General features: G+C 47.3%; 1 protein-coding gene across 1 annotated transcript in view; it reads left to right on the forward strand.

Annotated features, from left to right (window-relative positions):
- st8sia1 (ST8 alpha-N-acetyl-neuraminide alpha-2,8-sialyltransferase 1) overlaps window positions 1–21,811 on the forward strand; it is a 53,662-nt gene that overhangs the window by 13,600 nt on the left and 18,251 nt on the right. The window contains exons 2-3 of the mRNA XM_033039471.1: window positions 12,515–12,659; window positions 16,534–16,643. Coding sequence (XP_032895362.1) covers window positions 12,515–12,659; window positions 16,534–16,643 — 255 coding nt within the window. The remainder of the gene's footprint in view (window positions 1–12,514; window positions 12,660–16,533; window positions 16,644–21,811) is intronic.

Consider the following 21,811-nt stretch of genomic DNA (forward strand, 5'->3'; position numbering starts at 1 on the left):
CAACTCAACATGTCAGGCAGCATCTGAGGAGGGAATGGACAGGCGATGTTCTGGGTTGGGACCCATCTTCAAACCATGTTTTTTTTCGGATTATGTATTATGACTGAAACAGATTCTCTCTTCATTTTCACTTGGGCAGCTTATAATCCAGCGGTATGAATATTGATTGATCTGATCTGTTCTGTTCTGTATTTATTAAAGCCTACTATGTTCTGTTGTGCTGAAGCAAAGCAAGAATTTCATTGTCCTATCTGGGACACATGACAATAAACTCTCTTGAATTTTGAACTTCAAGTAACCCTTGCATCCCCTCTCTCTCCATCCCTCCCCCACCCTAGTCACCGTACTAGTTTCACTGTGGTCCTGTTGAGTTTCATGGTCTGTAGAACTTGATATCACCTGCCCAAAGCCAACAATGTGCCGTTCCCTTGATCACCGTTACCATTTTTGCATATCTTTCATTCATTAGTTCTATATCACTACATCACCATCTACTTTTTCGTCGTATCCCCCCTCTCTGCCTCCGTCTGCGCTGAGGCCTAATGGCGGAGCTGGCGACCTCGGGACTCCGGAGGCAGCGTGTCAGGACTTGCCCTGGGCTCGCTCCCGTGAGGGCGGCCCAGCTCGGGGCTGGAACTGCGCTCCCGTGAGGACGGCCTGGCGAGGGGCCGAGACTCTCCCGCGAGGGGCTGTGGCACTCCCGTCGGAGTGGCCCAGCCCGAGGGAGGAACGGCACTCCCGTCGGAGTGGCCCAGCCCGAGGGAGGAACGGCACTCCCGTCAGAGTGGCCCAGCCCGAGGGAGGAACGGCACTCCCGTCGGAGTGGCCCAGCCCGAGGGAGGAACGGCACTCCCGTCGGAGTGGCCCAGCCCGAGGGAGGAACGGCACTCCCGTCGGAGTGGCCCAGCCCGAGGGAGGAACGGCACTCCCGTCAGAGTGGCCCAGCCAGAGGGAGGAACGGCACTCCCGTCGGAGTGGCCCAGCCCGAGGGAGGAACGGCACTCCCGTCGGAGTGGCCCAGCCCGAGGGAGGAACGGCACTCCCGTCGGAGTGGCCCAGCTCGAGGGAGAACGGCACTCGCGTGAGGGCGATCCGGCTCGGGGCTGGAACGGTGCTCCGGTGGCTGGGACGGCGTTCTGGCGGCGGTGACCTGAGTCCTGGGTTCAGCCGCGGGCCAGCGGCTGCGTGTGCTGGACTGGAGGGCGGCAGCTTCGACCACCCCCGGGCCGCGGTGTTTGAGCCGGCCCGTTGTGGGGTTCGGTGAGCCGCGGGACTGTTGTGCCATCGCCCGGTGGGGAATCGCCTCAGCGCAGAGGGAGAAGAGGAGGGAAGAGACAGTAACCCTAAGATTTTTTTGCCTCCACCACAGTGAGGAGGTGCCTGGTGGATACACTGTGGTGGATGTTAATTTGTGTTTATTGTTGTTTATTATTGTATGATGTATGTATGACTGTAGGCACGAAATTTCGTTCAGACCGTAAGGTCTGAATGACAATAAAGGGATTCAATTCAATTCAATTCAATTCAATTCAATTCAATGTCTTTCATTTTCCTTTCCCCTGACTCTCAGTCTGAATTAGGGTCTCAACCTAAAATGTCACCTTATCCTTTTCTCCAGAGATGCTGCCTGACCCGCTGAGTCGCTCCAGCTTTTTGAGAAGCCGATGCGACTTTGGTGGGGGGAGAGATGGAGAGAGAGGGAATGCAGGGGTTACTTGAAGTTAGGGTAATCAAGATCCATACCGCTGGGTTGTAAGCTGCCCAAGCAAAATATAAGATGCTGTTTAGCCTCACTCTGACAATGGAGGAGGCCTATGGATGTGGTGAGGATGTTCTGCCTGTGCAGAGGGTGTTTCCACTAGTGGCAGAGTCTAGGACTAGAGGTCATAGCCTCAGAATTGAAGGACGTTCTTATAGGAAGGAGATGAGGATAAATTTCTAATCAGAGGGTGGTGAATCTGTGGAATTCTTTGCCACAGAAGGCTGTGAAGACCAAGTCAGTGAATATTCTTAAGGCAGAGATAGATAGATTCTTGATTAGTGCAGGCGTCAGAGGTTATAGGGAGAAGGCAGGAGAATGGGGTTAGGAGGGAGAGATAGATCAGCCATAATTTGCCAAGTAGACTTGATGGGCCGAATGACCTAATTATATTCCTATTCCTTATGACCTTATGGCCTAGGACAGAAAGGTCAGTGTAGGAATGGGAATTGGAATTAAAGTGTTTGGCAACTGGTGGGAGATCAGGTAGGTCCAGGTGACTGAGCGAAGGTCAGATTCGCAAAAACGCAGGAACTGCGGATGCTGGTTTACATCCAGCGGTATGAATATTGACATCTCAAACTTTAAATAACCCTTGCTTTCCCTCTCTCATCCATCCCCCCCAACCCTTCACTGTCATCCTGATTAGATTTTACTGATTGTATGCCTTCCCCTCTGCTAACAATGATCCATTCTACATTTTCCTTCTTTCATCTTCATCCCTGATCTCTCGTTTTCACACCTTACCCTTATAGCACATATCTCTGTGTCTCCCTCTCCCCTGACTCTCAGTCTGAAGAAGGAGTCTTGACAACGTCAACACAACGTCACCCATTCCTTCTCTCCAGAGATGCTGCCTGTCCCGCTGAGTTACTCCAGCATTTTGTGTCTATCTTCAGGAAACTGATAAGACTGGTGGTATTAGGTTATTTTTGTCACGTGTACCGAGATATAGGAAAAGCTTTTGTTTGCATGCTCTCCAGTTGAATCAGACGACACTGTACATGAAACAATCATGCCATACGCAACTGTAGGTCCAACACCGATTTTCTGGCAACTGATGGTCCGGCACATGTACATAGGCAAGCGGACAAAATCACAAGAGCGCAATTGAAATTCCCTGGGCGGCCACAGATGGCGCTGCATGTGGCGCACGCTCTTTGGGACGTGTCCCTCTGCCCCGCTGGAGTTATTTATTTACATCTGTATTTGCTGATGGTGATTCTTCGCTATAGTCTAACTTAGTTTATTTTGCTGACCCCAGATGTGGCTTCTAAGCAAGGTCCAAGTGTAAACACAGTTAGTTTACATTTAATATTTGCTTTACTTAGGTTTCTAGTAGTCAGAGACATGAGAGGGGTATTAGTGGGCCAGGTGTATTGTATCATTATTACGTGACTGTTGGTCTGGCAGAACGGATAATCCAGCCAGGATCTGGAACCATGGGTGCCGGAAATTCGGTGGAGGACCTGAACAAGAGAGAGGGCAAAGGGGAAAATACCAGAATGCAGAATGTATTCACGGTGTAATAGCGTTACTGTTACAGAGAAAAGGTTTAATAAACGCAATGAGGTGGGCTGGGAGATCGCGAGTACATCCTCGCGTATGGGAGGAACGTTCAATAGTCTGACAGCAGAGGGGAAGAAGTTGTTCCTGAGTCTGGTGGTGTACACTTTCAAGCTTCTCATAGAGTCATGGAGTGATACAGTGTGGAAACAGGCCCTTCGGCCCAACTTGCCCACACCAGCCAACAGTCCCACCTGCACACGTTTGGTCCATATCCCTTCAAACCTGTCCTATCTGTGTACCTGTCTAACTGTTTCTTAAATGTTGGGATAGTCCCTGCCTCAGCTACCTCCTCTGGCAGCTTGTTCCATACACCCACCACCCTTTGTGTGAAAAAGTTACCCCTTGATTCCTATTAAATATTTTCCCTTCATCTTAAACCTATGTCGTCTGGTCCTCGATTCCCCTACTCTGGGCAAGAGACTCGGTGCATCTATCCGATCTATTCCTCTCATGATTTTATACACCTCTATAAGATCACCCCTCATCCTCCTGAGCTCCAAGGAAAAGAGTCCTGGCCTACTCAACCTCTCCCTATAGCTCTGAGCCTCTAGCCCTGGCAACATCCTTGTAAAGCTTCTCTGTACTTTTCCCAGCTTGACAACATTTTTCCTATAACATGGTTCCCAGAACTGGACACAATACTCTATATGCACTCTCACCAACATCTTATACAACTGCAACATAGAAATATAAAAAATAGGTGCAGGAGTGTACAACTGCAACATGGCCTCCCAACTTCTACACTCAATACTCTGACTGATGAAGGACAATGTGCCAAACGCCTTTTTGTCCACCCTATCTATCTGCGACTTCAAGGAACTCCTAGATCCCCCTCCTCTACAACAATCCCCAGAGCCCCAGCATTCACTGTGTAGGTCCTACCCATGTTCGACTTCCCTAAATGCAACACCTCACATTTCTCATTCCATCAACCATTCCTCTCATGATTTTATACACATCTATGATATATATATATATATGTGTGTGTGTGTGTGTGTGTGTGTGTGTGTGTGTATCTATCTATCTATTATATATTAAAACTGTGTGTGTGTGTGTTTCTGGCTATGTGTGTTTGTGGGTGCCAGATTCGGCCTTTGATTCCCTGCTACGCCAGCACTCCGTCATTAAACTCCGCCATTTTTTCCATGTTGCTAGCTCATTCACTTTTACATTCGATTTTGCACTCCTCAAAACATTTTTTCTTTTTATGTACCCATTTTTTAATAAAACCCTACACCCCCCCACTCACTCATTTTGTCGCCTCCTGCTGGCCAGGGACCATAACGGCTGCTGACGCCCGCCTCTGCCTCAAAGACGCCGCCATTTTTCACAACCGCTGGTGCCCGGCCCGGCTCGGCTCTGTCACGCAGCCGGCGTCTCACAAGTGCTGAGGATGCGAGGCCTCACACTCTCTAACCAGCTGGAGTGGGGGCCAAACTCGGGGTTTGGGATGGGGCCGTGACCGCGGCCAAAAAGAAGCCGCCCCCACGCCCGCCAGCGGTCTCTCTGTCTCTCCCCTCTCTCTGTCTCTGCCCTCTCTGTCTCTCCCCCCTCTCTCTCTCCGTCTCTCTCTCCGCCCTCAAACTCCCCCCCCCCCACCCCATGCCCTCTCCTTCCTCTCCATCTCCTCTCCCCCACTTCACCCCCACTTCGCACCCACTCCGCCCTCTCCCCCCTGCTCCAACCCTCCCCGAAGCACATTCTCCTCCCTCCCTTCTCCCCCCCTTTCTCTCCAGCAGGCGGGCCCTGTTCTCGCTCTCCCTTTCTCTCTCTCTCTCTCTCTCTCCCCGGCACAGTGAGCAGATTATTGCGTTCAATAACCAGCCCTCACCTCTGATGACGCGCACCCCCCCCTCAAATTCTCCCCACTCGCTCTCCCCATCCGCTCCCTCTCCGCCCCTCACACTCCCTCTCCCCTTACTCTCCCCCCTTACTCTCCCCCTCCTCCCACCCTTTCTCACCCCCTCCTCTCCCATCCCTTCCCCCTCTCTCTCCACCCACTCCCCCTCTGCACCTCTCTCCACCCTACCCCTCTCCCCCTTCCTCCCCACTCTTCCCCCTCCCCCGCACCACTCTCCCCCTCCACACTCTTCCCCTAACCCCTCTCCCTCCTCCTTCCCCTCCTCCCTCTCTCCCCCTCCTCCACCCCTCTCTCCCCCCTCCCCACCCCGCTCTCACCCCCTCCCCCATCCCCCTCTCCTCCGCCTCTCTCCCCCTCTCCATCTCCCTTTCTCCTCCCCCCTCTCCCTCCTCCCCTCCCACCTCCTCTCTCCCCCCTCCCCCCTCCCCCACCCCTCTACACCCCATCCCCTTCCCCTCTCTCTTGCACCACTCCCCGCTACCCCTCTCCCCCTCACTCCCCACTCTTCCCCTCTCCCTCCCCCTCCCCCACCTCTCTCCCTCCCTCTCTCTCCCCCCTTCTTCCCCTACCCCTCTCTCCCCATCCCCTCTCTCCACCTCTGTCCCGCCCCTCTAACATCCCCTCCCCCCTCTCCCACCCCCCTACCCCTCTCCCCCCCTTCCTGCTCTCCCCGCTCTCCCCGCTCTCCTCTCCCTCCCAAATCTCTCCCGTTTCCCCCTCCCCATCTCCCCTCCCTCCCCTCTTCTCACCCTCCCCTCTCCCACCCCGTCTCCCTCTATCCCCTCCCCCCGCCTGTGTGTTTGGGGGTGGTTAGTGTAAAGTGTGATGCCGCAGCCCTCCCGCCCCCCCCACCCCCCCACAAACGCGTTGGGGAAACACTTGGTCTAGTATATATATATATATATATATATATATATATATGTGTGTATATATAATATGTGTGTGTGTGTGTGTGTATATATCTATATATATATATATATATATATATATATATATATATATATATATATCTATATATATATACACACACACACTGAAATCTTTCGTTCTTGATTATGGTTTTTATAGAGTACTATGTTCACATATCTGTTTTGCGGGTGCAAGTAACAATTTAATTCTCCCATTTTGGTACATATGACAATAAAACACTCTTAACTCGACGTTGAACATAGACATACTGTATGCTTATTGGCATGAGGATCTGCAGGGAATGGAGGCATATGGATCACGAACAGGCAAACGTCGGTTTAACTAACGAAAGAATGGGTCGACTGAGCTTGAATTCACTGGAATTTAGACGGATGAGAGGGGTCGGCCATTTAGGACTGAGATGAAGAAAAACTTTTTCACCCAGAGAGTAATGAATCTGTGGAATTCTCTGCCACAGAAGGCAGTGGAGGACAATTCACCGGTCGTTTTCAAGAGATAGTTAGATTTAGCTCTTAGGGCTAAAGGAATCAAGGGATATGGGGGGAAAGCAGGACCAATGTACTGATTTTAATGATCAGCCATGATCATATTGAATGGCTTGAAGGGCCGAATGGCCTACTCCTGCACCTATTTTTCTATGTTTCTAACTTGGCAACATGTTCAGCAAAGAAATCGTGCGCCGAAAGGACTTACTGTGTGGTACTTTTGTTAGAGATACAGCATGGAAACAGGCCCTTCGGCCCACCAGGTCCGTACCCACAAGCGATCCCTGCATATTAACGCTATTCTACTTACACAAGTACATTTATACCTAGCCAATTAACCTACAAACAAGTACGTCTTTGGAGTGTGGGAAGAAACCTGAGCACCTGGGGAAAACCTACACAGGTCACGGGGAGAATGTACAAACTCCGTACAGACAGCACCCTTGGTCAGGATCGAACCTGGGTTTCCAGAGCTGCAAGCATTGTAATGCAGCAACTCTACAGCTGTGCCACTGTGCCACCATACCATTGCATGCTCTGATGCATCTCAGGAAATCAGTTTGCCAAGATAAGATGTGTGTTGAACAACCAATATTAGATGCATTGCAGGGTAGGATATATCTAAATCCATGTACAGGGAACTGATATGTGGAAGCAGATATGATAGCAACATTTAAGAGGCATTTAGATAGGCACATGAGCAGGCAAGAGATGATGGGATATGGGTCAGGGGCAAGCAGGTGGGAGTATTTAAAGTTGCAATCATTGCTAGCACAGACACTATGGGCCGAAGGGCCTGTTGATGTGCTGCACTGTTCCATGTTAAACAACCACGCCAATTCTTGCACATTGTGAGGCTACAATTTTTATGGTAGAATCTCCATTTGTGTGGAGTTTGCATATTCTCCCTGTGACTGCGTGGGCTTCCTTTGGGTGTTCCATTTCTTTCCTTTTCAGTTGCTGTGGCCCCAATCTCTCAAATTTCATTTCCCCATGGTGTATGAACAGTTTCATCCAAGATTGCAAGAAATTGCAGAGAGTTGTGGGGGTAGCCCAGACCATCACACAATCCAACCTCCCTTCCATTGAGTCTCATCCCGATCACTCCCTCCCCTCCCCTCCCCTCTCCCATCAGCCAAGAGGTACAGAAGTGTGAACACGCACACCTCCGGATTCAGGGACAGTTTCTTCCCAGCTGTTATCAGGCAACTGAACCATCCTACCACCAACTAGAGAGCGGTCCTGACCTCCCATCCACATCATTGGGGACCTTTGAACTATCTTCAGTCTCGACCTGAAACGTCACCTGTTTTTCTTCTCCCGAGATGCTGCCTGACACGCTGAGTTACTCCAGCATTTTGTGTCTTATCTTTTAATCGGACATTACTGGTTTTTATCTTGCACTAAACGTTCCACCCTACATCCTGTATCTATGTACACTGTGGACGGATCAATTGCAATCATGTATAGTGTTTCGCTGACTGGAATGCGTGCAACTAAAAGCTTTTCACTGCACCTTTTCACTGCACGTGACAATAATAAACTAACCTCAGCTACATCTCACTGCCTCTCTAACCATCTCTTAAAGATGCAATTCCACGTCATTGTTTTTGACCAAGCTTTTGGAAGTTTGCCCGAATATCCCTTCAGTATCCAAGTCTGTGAAATGATGTTCATATGAAGTGCCTGGGGACTTTACTACTTAAAGGATATTTATTAAGCACAAATGTGATTAGTGATTGCTCTCGGACACTTTATTAAATGTTTTGAGGTTCCCAACTTCCTGTGGAACTTGGAGACATTTCTAGTCTGTGGCTATTTTATTGATAAATGTTCGTGGGATCATATAAGGCTATTTGATGGATACATTTTGCCACAAATTATCACACTGAGACCTCCCTTTCACTCCCCCTCTACAATTAGTCTAAAGAAGGGTCCCAACCCAAACGTCCATGTTCTCCAGGGATGCTGCCCGACCCGCTGAGTGGGGCTGAGAGCGACACGGTGGTGCAGCGGTAGAGTTGCTGCCTCACAACATCAGAGACCCAGGTTCGATCCTGACTATGGGTGCTGTCTGTTTGTATGTTCTCCCCGTGACCGCGTGTGTTTTCTCCCTGTGACTATGTGGGTTTGTACGTTCTCACTGAAACAGCGTGGGTTTTCCCTGGGTGCTCAGGTTTCCTCCCACACTCCAAAGACGTTCAGGTTTGTAGGATGATTGCCGTTGGCAAAATTAGAAATTGGACCTAGTGTGTAGAATAGCGCTAGTATACGAGGTGATCGCTGGTTCATGTGGACCCGGCGAGCCGAAGGGCCTGTTTCCATGCTGTATCTCTAAAGTCTAAATGTCTAACATTTTTTGAAGAACTGGTAAAGAGGTCTCCAGTAATAAAAGCCAACGGTGCTGTCGGTCAGAGACAAATCTTGCATGATGCCTCAAAGGCCTTTCCCCGATTCCAGTCACTGGAGTTCCTCATTTTTCAAGCAAAATGATCAGATTTTTGTTTGAGATTAAGGCATTCTTAGAGTCATAGGTCTATACAGCAATGGGAACAGGCCCTTCGGCCCAACTTGTCCATTCCATGCAAATTGTCTAACCAAATTAATCCCACTTAGTAATAATCATAATATTAATAATAATAATAATAATGAGAAGAAACTTTATTTCGGACTCAAGGTCCAGACAGGGGATAACATTACATAAAAAATACATTGCATAGTAAAAACATCATAAAGTACACATATAAAATATTAGTATATCACTTACAAAAGCATCATAAATTATATATTAAATTAAAAAAACACAATACATGCATTAAAATCCTGAATGAAAAGAATGATCAATGTCCTACTACGAGACAACGATACCAGTGTCTCCACAACTGGGATTCGCAGCGTGTAGTGCTAAACCTTATGTTTGACAAGGCCACAATAATTACATTTTTAAACTCATTTATCCTGCAGATGAATCTATACATATGATTTCTTAGGATAGCTTCTAAAGTACTGACTCCGGCAGCCACAAACATGTTACTAGCACTACACCATCTAGGTTTCCTTAGCAGTGTTCTCATGGCATCATTATATGACACCTTTAGTCTCTGCAAACTTGTCTTTCCATAGTTCGACCGCAGGTGTGCAGTATAGAGTGGTGTGCAGTATGCCCTAAACAGCGACATCTTCGCCACATCTGCACATGCACCAAACTTACGCAAGAGAATATTCGCCTGTACATACAGCATATGTCATTGCCTATAAATATATATATATGACTCGTAAGAGTCATACAGCATGGAAACAGGCCCTTCGGCCCAACTTGCCCACCTCGACCAACATGTTCCATCTACACTAGTCCCACCTGCCTACATTTGGCCCATATGCCATATACCTATCTAAATGCTTCTTAAACATTGCAATAGTAGCTGCCTCAACTAATTCCTCCGGCAGCTCATTCCATGCACCCACAACCCTTTGCGTGAAAAAGTTTCTCCTCAGATTCCTATAACATCTTTCTCCCTTCACCTAAAACCTATGCCCTCCTTGCTCACATCAACCAACATGTCCCATCTACACTAGTCCCATCTCTGTGCATTTGGCCCTTCATCCCTATAAACCTATCCTATCCATGTACCTGTCCAAATTCTTCTTAAACGTTGTGATAGTACCTGCCTCAACAACTGCCTCTGGCAGCTCGTTCCAGATACCTACCACACTTTGTGTAAAAAAAGGTGCCCCTCAGGTTCCTATTAAATCCTTCCCCCCCCCTCACCTTAAACACATGCCCTCTGTTTCTCAATTCTCTACTCTAGGTAAAAGATTGTGTGTATCTACCCTATCTAATCATCTCACAATCTTATACACATTGATAAGATCACCACTCATCCTCCTGCGGTCCAAGGAAGTCTGCCCAACCTCTCTCTATAGCTCAAGCCCTCGAGTCCTGACAACATCCTCGTAAATCTTTTCTGCTTAACATCTTTCCTACAACATGGTGACCAAAACTGAGCACAAGACTCTAACTGTGGTCTCACCAATGTAGACAATAGGTGCAGGAGTAGGTCATTCATCCCTTCGAGCCAGCACTGCCATTCAATGTGATCATGGCTGATCATTCGCAATCAGTACCCCATTCCTGCCTTCTCCTAATATTCCCTGACTCCGCTATCTTTAAGAGCTCTATCTAACTCTCTCTTGAAAGGGAACCGGCCTCCACCGCCTCCTGAGGCAGAGAATTCCACACTCACAACTCTCTGTGTGAAAATGTTTTTCCTCATCTCCGTTCTAAATGGCTTACCCCTTATTCTTAAACTGTGGTCCCTGGTTCTGGACTCCCCAAACATCGGGAACATGTTTCCTGCCTCTAGTGTGTCCAAACCCTTAATAATCTTAAATGTTTTAATAATCTCTCATCCTTCTAAACTCCAGAGTGTACAAGCCCAACCGTTCCATTCTATCAACATATGACAGTCCCGCCATCCCGGGAATTAACCTGGTGAACCTACGCTGCACTCCCTCAATAGCAAGAATGTCCTTCCTCAAATTTGGAGAGCAAAACTGCACACAATACTCCAGGTGTGGTCTCAGTAGGGCCCTGTACAACTGCAGAAGGACCTCTTTGCTCCTACACTCAACTACTCTTGTTATTAAGGCCAACATGCCATTCGCTTTCTTCACTGCCTGCTATACCTGTATACTTAGATTCAGTGACTGATGAACAAGGACCCCCAGATCCTGTGGTACTTCTCCTTTTCCCAACGACATCATTTAGATAATAATCTGCCTTCCTGTTTTTGTTTTCTTTTTTGTGTAAAATGTTGGTCTCCAAATTTGAGGAAGGACATTCTTACTATTGAGGGAGTGCAATGTAGGTTCACCAGGTTAAATGTACAACTGTAACATGACCTCCTAACTTCTATACTCAATACTCTGACTGATGAAGCTCAATGTGGAGTAAACCTTCTTGGCCACCTTATCTACTTGTGACGCCACTTTCAAGGAACTATGTACCCGCACTCCTCTGCTCTACAACACTCCCCAGAGTTCTGCCATACACGGTGTAGGTCCTGGTTTGACTTCCCAAAATGCAACGCCTTGTCTTTCTCTGTATTAAACTCCATTAACTATTCCACAGCCCACCGATCAAGATCCTGCTGCAATTTTGAACAACCATCTTTGCTCCATACTACGGAAATGGGCAGAGAAATGGCAGATGGAGTTAAATCCAAGCAAGTGGGAGGTTAAATGTAAGGGGAATGTATGCAATCAATGGCAAGACTCTTAACTGCATTGACCTACATAGGGGCGCCGCACGATTGGCAGCCCTGCCAACAGTCTGTTTCTTTTTTCGTCTTTTTCGTAGACAGTCTGAACTTTTTTTCCAGCATCTGCAGTTCCTTCCTGCACATTTTGCCTGCTCCATTGTGAAATCTCCTCAAGGTGTGCCTACTTTGAAGAGGTTCTCCTCCTCTCCCCGACGAGAGTTCCGCAACACCTTCTCGCTGCTCCCCCTCTGTGGTTCCTCCTGCTCTCAACCTCTACCACCATGTTTTAACTCAGACTCGCTACTACCTTTCCCCTGACTCTCGGTCTGAAGAATGGTCTCGACCCGAGACATCACCTATTCCTTTTCTCCAGAGATGCTGCCGGGCCCGATGAGTTACTCCAGCTTGTTGTGTCAACTTTGGTTTAAACCGGCATCTGCAGTTCCTTCCTACACTGTATTAGTCAGTTCTGGGAGCAGAATTAGGCCATTCGGCCCATCAAGTCTACTCCGCCTACTGCCTCCATATTGTTCTTTGTTCAATGTTCCATCCATTGACTAATGTTTACATGTTTTGTTGCTCTGACAAGCAGTTTCCCTGGCCAGTGGGAGGTTGGTCATTCACTCTGCTTCCTGTTCCTTTTCCCCAGGCGACTCCTTCAGCAATGCTGTGACACGCAGAGGTTGTTCGCCGTGACAAAGCTGAACTCGCCCATGGGAAAGAGCCTCTGGTTTGACGGAGAGTGGCTCTACTCACTGGCCATCAACAAGGAGATCTTCTCCATGTTTCCCCAGGTTAGCCCGTCGTAAATGTTGCTGCTTTCATGTGTGTCGCATCAGAAGCCACGGTGTAGTCTACGAAGGTTCTCACGCCCACTCTCTGCTTACACTTGACCTCATGTGCAAAAGAATAGAAATCAGCAACATACATTTAATATATAAACACAGTCGTGATTGTGTTGGTAAAGTAAAATGTTGTTAACATGGTCAATGGGTAACATTTCCACACAAAGGGTGGTGGGTGTATGGAATGAGCTACCAGAGGAGGTAGTTGAGACAGATACCATTGTAATGTTTAAGAAACATTTGGACAGGTACATGGATAGAACAGGTTTAGAGGGGTATGGGCCAGACGCAGGCTGGGGGGACTAATGTAGATGGGACATGTTGGTTGGTGCGGGCAAGTTGGGCCGATGGGCCTGTTTCCACGCTGTATATAGTCATAGTCAGACAATGTGGAAACAGGCCCTTCGGCCCAATTTGCCCACACCGACCAACATGTCCCATCTACATTAGTCCCACCAGGCTGTGTTTGGCCCATATCCCTGTAAACCTAAATTCTATAGCATACGGTCTTCCCCAATATATAAAATGGGTCTGAAAGAGTCAAGGAGTTGTACCTCACTGGAATAGGCCCTTCAGCCCATCATGGTTATGCCAACCATCATGTCCAGCTACACCGCTGCCACTTGCCTGCATTAGTTTGATATCCCTCCACACAAGTACCTGTCCAGATCCCTCCAGATAAATGTTGCTACTGTTCGTGATTCCACCACCTCCACTGGGAGCTCAGTCCAGATCCGAGCTACTGTTTGTGTGAAAGGTTCACCCCCCATTTATAACATTCTTAAATCTGGTGGAGTTCGTGAGAGAGTTTGAATTTGGTCTGGGGATCTTAAGTCTTGATTCAATGTAATGTTTCAAGGAATGGAACATTCTAATGTTAGGAATATTAGACTTGCGAAAATAGATGAAGAATTGCAAACCTGATGTAGGAAGGAGCGAGTCTTAAACCCAGAAGAGTATATGACGGAATCTTAATCCTGAAATGGTGCGTGGGTTATTGTCAACCTTGGAGGTGTGGAATTTTTAATCTTGCATGGTGAGATATTATGCACAAAGACTAATCAGGATGTCAGGCACAAGGAAGTGCAGATGCTGGTTTACAAAGAAAAGACACAAAGTGCTGAAGTAATTCAGCATCTCTGGAGAACATAGATATGTGCTGTTTTGGGTCGGGACCCTTCCTCAGTGGTTGTGGTGGGGCGTGGAGGGGGGGCAGGAGAAAGTAGGAAGGGATGTGGGGACAGGATAAAGCTCGGCAAGTGATAGAGTCATACAGTGTGGAAGCAAACACTATAGCCCAACTTGGCCACACCAACCAACATGTCCAATCTACACTCATGCCATCTCCCTGCGTTTGGCCCATATCCCTCTAAACCTGTCCTATCTATGTACCTGGCTAAATGCATATAAAGCATTGTGATAGTACCTGCCTCAGCTACCTGATAGGTGGATACAGGTGAGGGTTTTTTTGATAGGCAGGTAGTTTCCTATCAAAATCTCCCCTCTGCCTATCAAAAACCTCCTTCACCTTTATCCACCTATTACTCACCAGGCTTTGTCCTGCTTTTCATCTCTACCAACTCTACGCCTCCCCCCCCCCCCCCCCACCCCCCTCTCCCCCCCACACCCCCCCTCTCCCCCCACACCCCCCCCCCACCCCACCTCTCCCCCCCACACCCCCCCACCCCCACTCCACTTCCTCGGCACCAAAATCAATCTGAAGAAGGGTCCCGGCCGAACGTCACCGATTCATGTTCTCCAGAAATGCCCCCTGACCCGTTGCGTTAATTCAGCATTTTGTGTCTCTTTTTGATGAGGATGCCACTAGGACTGGTGGGTTTGAGTTATAAGGAAAAGCTCGATAGGCTTGGACTCTGTTTTTCCCGAAGTGTAGCAGAACCTTACACAGGTTTGTAAAATCATGAGAGGCATAGATAGGGTGAATGTCCACAGTCACCTGTGGGTTGCTTTGAGGGTGTGTCTAAAACTAGAGTGCGAGGGTTTCATGTGAGATGGGAAAGATTTAAAGAGACTTGAGGGAGGCCAGGATGGGTATGTGGAATGAGATGTCAGATGAGGTGCTAGAGGTGGGTACAATTACAGCACTGAAAAGACATTCAGACAGTAACATGGAGAAGAAATATTTCAAGGAATAAGGACCAGGTGCAGGCAAGTGATACGAGCTGTGCCAGCATGGAAGAGTTGGTCCGAAGGGCTTGTTTCTGCGCTATTACAGCAACAGACCTGGGTTCGACACTGACTGCAGGTGCTGGTTGTACGTTCTCCCCGTGACCTGCGTGCGTTTTCTCCGATTGCTCCGGTTTCCTCCCACACTCTAAATACGTGCAAGTTTGTAGGTTAATTGGCTTCGGTGAAGATTGTAAATTGTCCCTAGTGTGTGTAGGATAGTATTAGTGTGTGGTGATCTCTGGTCGGCGTGGACTCGGTGGGCCGAAGGGCCTGTTTTTGCGCCGTATCTCTAAACTAAAAGCATAAGAATCTGAATCTTTGGGTCGACCATGAGGAGATCATAATCCTAGTTTTACTTCTGAAGGTATGGTCATGTTCTTCATGCTGTTGTGCATGAGGGATCTCAAACCTTGCATGGATCAGGAAGGTTCTTAATCCTGGATAATGTTAAACTATATATAATACATGAGAGATTTTTAGAGTCTCTTTGCTGAATGAAAGAATCTTGAATATGGTATCATGTATAATGGACCTTAAATGTTGCATGAAGGAGCATAAATCTGGTGTCGCGTAGAAGTGAGACATAAACCTGGAAGGACTTGGATACAAGATCTAGAAACCTGAAACAATGCAAATGAATCATAATTCAAGTGCAGTCCATCACAGTTCACAATCTTGGAATAACATTAGACATAGTTGAGGAATGCAGAATACTGCTTGGGGAATGTTAAAACAAGCACACTATTCCAGGAATCTTTAATCTGTAATGATGTAAGTAAGGCTCATACAGTACAACAAGTCGGGGGCTGAATTCCTTTAAGTTTGAAGGATCTAATATCTGGAATAGTGCAGATCAACTCTTGAGTCATAGAGTCAATACTGCACGGAAACAGGCCCTTATGCCCAACTTGCCTATGCTGACCAAGATGCCCCATTGAAGTTAGTCCGATCTGCCTGCATTTGGCCCATATCCTTCTAAACCTTTCCTATCCATGTACATGTCCAAATGTATTTTGTCCGTGGCGCTGTTTGACGGCACTGGGCCTGTACTCGTTGGAGTTAAGAAGGATGAGGGGGGTATCTCATTGAAACTTACCAAATAGTGAAAGGCCTGGATAGAGTGAATGTGGACAGGATGTATTCACTAGTGGGAGAGTCTAGGACCAGAGGGCACAACCTCATAATACAAGGATGTACCTTTAGAAAGGAGATGAGGAAGAACTTCTTTAACCAGAGGGTGGAGAATCTGTGGAATTCATTGCCACAGATGGCGATGGAGGCCATCATTGGGTATTTTTAAACTGGACATTGAAAATGTCTTGATTAATAAGGGTGTTATATGTTACGGGGAGAAGGCAGGAGAATGAGGTTGAGAGGGAAAGATAGATCAGCCATGATTGAATGGTGGAGTAGACTCGATGGGCTGAATGACCTAATTCTGCTTCTATGACATGAACACATGAAGTTTTAAATATTATGTTGTCCCGTGTAGAACGATGGATGAATCTTAAAGAAGAAATAATATTAGGATGAAATAACAGCAAGGAAATCGCAAGGGTTTTAAAGTCTAACGGTAGTGAATGATTTCAGGCTTAGCAGAGTCACTGAAGGTAGGCCTCTTCTCTGTTGCTAGGATACACCGATCCAGCTGCCACTGAAAAAGTGCTCGGTGGTGGGAAATGGCGGAATCTTGAAGAAGAGTAACTGTGGCAGCTTCATCGACAAGGTGGATTTCATCATGCGGTAAGGACATTTTTTTGATGTCCCTAGTCTGGACTCTGGATATCGTTCCCTACTCTATGCTTAATCTCATTTTGTTTGAGATGATTTCTCTCATGTAAATTCCCGCTTGCCAATGCACTCACTTACCACAGCTCTCTCCAACTGTGAAAATGTGCTGCTTCCAAACTTTAGTTTAGTCAGGGGATGAGTGGGTTAACTTACGATGAGCGTTAGACGGGACTGGGCCTGTTCCCGCTGGTGTTTAGAAGGGTGTGGGGGGACTTCATTGAAAGTTACCGAATATTGAAATGCCTGGATAGAGTGGATGTGGAGAGGATGTTTCCACTAGTGGGAGAGTCCAGGGCCAGAGGCCACAGCCTCAGAATAAAAAGGGATGAACGGAGATGAGGAGGAATTTATTTAGTCAGATAGAATAGAATATGTTTATTGTCATTGCACAAAACTGAGCAACGAAATTCCATTTGCTTCTCCTCCGTTAAAAGAAACACAACACAACAACCAATACACATATGTACAGTTAATAGTAAAATAATAGATACATTTTAAAAAAAGTTTAAAAGAATTTAGCGGTATTCCTCGAAGTTACTTCTTGCTTCCCAGTGTTCACTATTGGAGTTAAGCTCTTTTACCGCACATGGGTAGAAACTATTTTTTAGTCTACCGGTGCGAGCCTGCAGAGACCTGAGTCGCCTCCCCGAGGGTAGCAGAGTAAAAAGGTGGTTGGCAGGGTGGGATGTGTCCTTCTTGATATTTATGGCCCTGCGCAAGCATCGGGCCTTGTATATGTCATCCAAGGAGGGCAGGTTAGCGTTTGTAATGCGCTGCGCAGTTTTTATAATTCCCTGCAGCGCCCTCCTCTCAGCCACAGTACAGCTGGCAAACCACACCAGGATTCCGTAGGTGAGGATACTTTCCACGGCACATCGGTAGAAGGACAGCAGCAGCAGCAGCTGTGAGACGTTAGCTCTCCGTAGAGACCTCAGGAAATACAGCCGCTGATGAGACTTCTTCAAGAGAGTGACGGTGTTCATTTGCCATTTGAGGTCCTGAGAGATGTTTATTCCCAGGAACCTAAAGTCGTTGACTCTCTCCACCATGTCTCCTTTGATGCATAAGGGAGCAGGTTCCTCTCTCCTCTTCCTCCTGAAGTCAACGACAAGTTCTTTTGTCTTTGATGGGTTTAGTACCAGGTTGTTTTTGGTACACCAGACGGTCAGTTTTTGGACTTCATCCCTGTAGGCAGATGGTGGTGAGTCTGTGGAATTCATTGCTATAGATGGTGGTGGAGGCTATGTCATTGGGTATTTATGGCAGAAATTGACAGATTTTTCATTAGATAGGGTGTCAAGGGTTATGGGGAGAAGGCAGGAGAATGGGGTTGAGAGGGAAAGATAGATCAGTCATGATTGAAGAAGGGTTTCGGCCCGAAACGTTGCCTATTTCCTTTGCTCCATAGATGTTGCTGCACCTGCTGAGTTTCTCCAGCACTTTTGTCTACCATTGAATGGCAGAGTAGACTCGATGGGCCGATTGGCTTAATTCTGCTCCTGTGACTTATGAACTAGTTTAAAGATACAGCATGGAAACAGGCCCTATGCTCATCGAGCCCACGCTGACCATCGATCACCCATTCACACTAGTTCGATGCTATCCCACTTTTGCATCCACTCTCCACACACTAGGAGCATTTTACAGAAGCCATTTAACAATTAACCTGCATGTCTTTGGGACGTGGGAGGAAACCGGAGCACCCAGTGGACACAGGAAGAACGTGCAAACTCTGCACAGACAGCAAGCGAGGTCAGGATTGAGCTCGGGTCTCTGGTGCTGTGAGACAGCCGCACTACCAGCTGCGCCGCAATGCCGCAAGTTCCACCCAAGTTCAAAGAGAGTCGACAATGTTTAATTGTCATATGTATCGACAAATTGAACAATGGAATTATTTCTTACTGTAACCCAACAGACCTGTAAACACAATGCACACAGAAAATATACACCAAACAAACAATCAGTAAATTAATAACCACAGGATTACTGTAAAGAAGCCTCAAGTCTATAGTGCAACCAAACAATCTATAATTCATAGTTGAGGTTAGTGCTGTGTGGTGTTTAAGAACCTGATGGTTGTTGGGAAGAAGCTGGTTTTGAACCTGTTGGTTTTCTGTACTTTTTTCCTGTTAGCAGGAGTGAACTTGAGAGCATGGCCAGGGTGGTGTGGGTCTCTGATGATGTTGGCTGCCTTATTTGAGGCAGCATCTTCTATAGATCCCTTCGATGGTGGGGAGATCAGGGCCGGGCAGTGTCCACCGCTATTTGTAATCTCCTTCCTTCCTGGACGTTTGAGTTGCAGAACCAGGCTGTGATGTAACCAGTCAATATGCTCACCACTGTAAACCTGTAGAAGGGCAAGAGAGTGTTCATCGACATACAACATCTCCTCAGAAAGCTGACTGCACACAGTGCCAAGTCTAATTATTGATCCTGCTCATGTTTCTGGGAGAGTCAATGTCATTTGTTAACGCTGTATAGTTTTATTTTAGTGTGAGATTAAGTGGCGCATCGGTAGAGCTAATGCCTTTCAGCTCTGGAGACCCAGGTTCGATCCTGACTAGGGCTGTCTTTGGTCTCCTCCCACAGCCAAAGACGCATAGGCTTGTAGGTTAATTGGCTTGGTATAAATGTACATTGTCCCTACTGCACATGTGTGTGTAGGATAGTGTAAGTGTGCGGGGATCGCTGGTCGGCGCGGACTCATTGGGCCGAGGGGCCTGTTTCCGCGTTGTATCTCTAATCTAAACAAAAAATTAAACTAAAGCACACTCTAGCAAGGTTCAGAAGACATCAAGACGGTGGTGCAATATGTAAACACTGTACCCAGTGAGATGCAGAACCACTCTGGTGGGTATCAGGGTTGGAGGAGCCAGGTCACAGGGTAACCAGCCATCACCAATGCTAACAAGTAGAGCCCAGTGCTGTCTCAGATGTGCAGGTCGGGCACATCTGTGCTGCGGTCATCGGAAGGGTGCCAGACAACTCTTTGCCAATCTAACCTCAAGCAGAACTGATCCGCACAGGGCTGAGGTGCCCACAGCTGTTTCAGCAGCTTCCCCTTAGTTATGCAGCCAGAAATGCTCAACTGCTATGTTCATCAATGCCTCTACTTCCTCTGAAGAGTGACGAGATTTGTTATAACCATATAACCATATAACAATTACAGCACGGAAACAGGCCATCTCGGCCCTACAAGTCCGTGCCGAAAAACTTTTTTCCCTTAGTCCCACCTGCCTGCACTCATACCATAACCCTCCATTCCCTTCTCATCCATATGCCTATCCAATTTATTTTTAAATGATACCAACAAACCTGCCTCCACCACTTCCACTGGAAGCTCATTCCACACCGCTACCACTCTCTGAGTAAAGAAGTTCCTCCTCATGTTACCCCTAAACTTCTGTCCCTTAATTCTGAAGTCATGTCCTCTTGTTTGAATCTTGCCTATTCTCAAAGGGAAAAGCTGGTCCACATCAACTCTGTCTATCCCTCTCATCATTTTAAAGACCTCTATCAAGTCCCCCCTTAACCTTCTGCGCTCCAGAGAATAAAGACCTAACTTATTCAACCTTTCTCTGTAACTTAGTTGTTGAAACCCAGGCAACATTCTAGTAAATCTCCTCTGTACTCTCTATTTTGTTGACATCCTTCCTATAATTGGGCGACCAAAATTGTACACCATACTCCAGATTTGGTCTCACCAATGCCTTGTACAATTTTAACATTACATCCCAGCTTCTATATTCAATGCTCTGATTTATAAAGGCTAGCATACCAAAAGCTTTCTTTACCACCCTATCTATATGAGATTCCACCTTAAAGGAACTATGCACGGTTATTCCCAGATCCCTCTGTTCAACTGTATTCTTCAATTCCCTACCATTTACCATGTACGTCCTATTTTGATTTGTCCTGCCAAGGTGTAGCACCTCACATTTATCAGCATTAAACTCCATCTGCCATCTTTCAGCCCATTCTGCCGACGCATACTTAGTTTAGAGATGCAGTGCGGAAACCGGCCCTTTCCCCCCCACCGTGTCCGCACCGGCCAGCGATCCCCGCACACTAGCACTATCCTACACACTAAGGGACAATTTACAATCTTTACCAAAGCCAGTTAACCTACAAACCGGTACGTCTTTGGAGTGTGGAAGGAAACCGAAGATCTTGGAGATCCCTGGGTTGGCGGGACTTTCATATGAGGAAAGATTGAAAAGACTTGGCTTGTATTCACTTGAGTTTAGAAGGATGAGGGGGTATCTTATAGAAACATATAAAATTATAAAAGGACTGGACAAGCTAGATGCAGGAAAAAATGTTCCCATTGTTGGGCGAGTCCAGAACCAGGGGCCACAGTCTTAGAATAAAGGGGAGGTCATTTAAGACTGAGGTGAGAAAAAACTTTTTCACCCAGAGAGTTGTGAACTTATGGAATTCCCTGCCACAGAGGGCAGTGGAGGCCAAATCACTGGATGGATTTAAGAGAGAGTTAGATAGAGCTCTAGGGGCTAGTGAAGTCAAGGGATATGGGGAGAAGGCAGGCACGGGTTATTGATAGGGGACAATCCGCCATGATCACAATGAATGGCGGTGCTGGCTCAAAGGGCCGAATGGCCTCCTCCTGCACCTATTTTCTATGTTTGTATGTTTCTAAAACCCACGCAGGTCACGGGGGAAATGTACAAACTCCGTCCAGACAGCACCCGCAGTCAGGATCGAACCCGGGTCTGCGGCGCTGTAAGGCAGCAACTCCACTCCTGCGCCACCATGCCGTCCCATACTCTCTCGAACTTCTACAGGTGTACGGCAGAGAGCATATTGACCAGTTCCCTCACTATCTCGTTCAGCAACTAGAATGCCCAGGATGGAAGGCTTGCTATCCAAGCAGATTGGATAATACTGGAGTCATAGAGTCATACAGCATGGATGCACACATACATCTTGCCCATGCCGACCAAGCTGCCCCATTGGCACTATTCCCACCTGCCCGCTTTGGCCCATATCCTTCAAACATTTCCTATCTATGTACCTGGTCCAAATGTATTTTAAATGCTATTATAGTGCCTATCTCAACAACCTCCTCTGGCAGCTAGTTCCAGATACCCACCACCTTCTGA

The sequence above is a fragment of the Amblyraja radiata genome, chromosome 21 (assembly GCF_010909765.2).
Source record: "Amblyraja radiata isolate CabotCenter1 chromosome 21, sAmbRad1.1.pri, whole genome shotgun sequence".
Lineage (NCBI taxonomy): Eukaryota > Metazoa > Chordata > Chondrichthyes > Rajiformes > Rajidae > Amblyraja > Amblyraja radiata.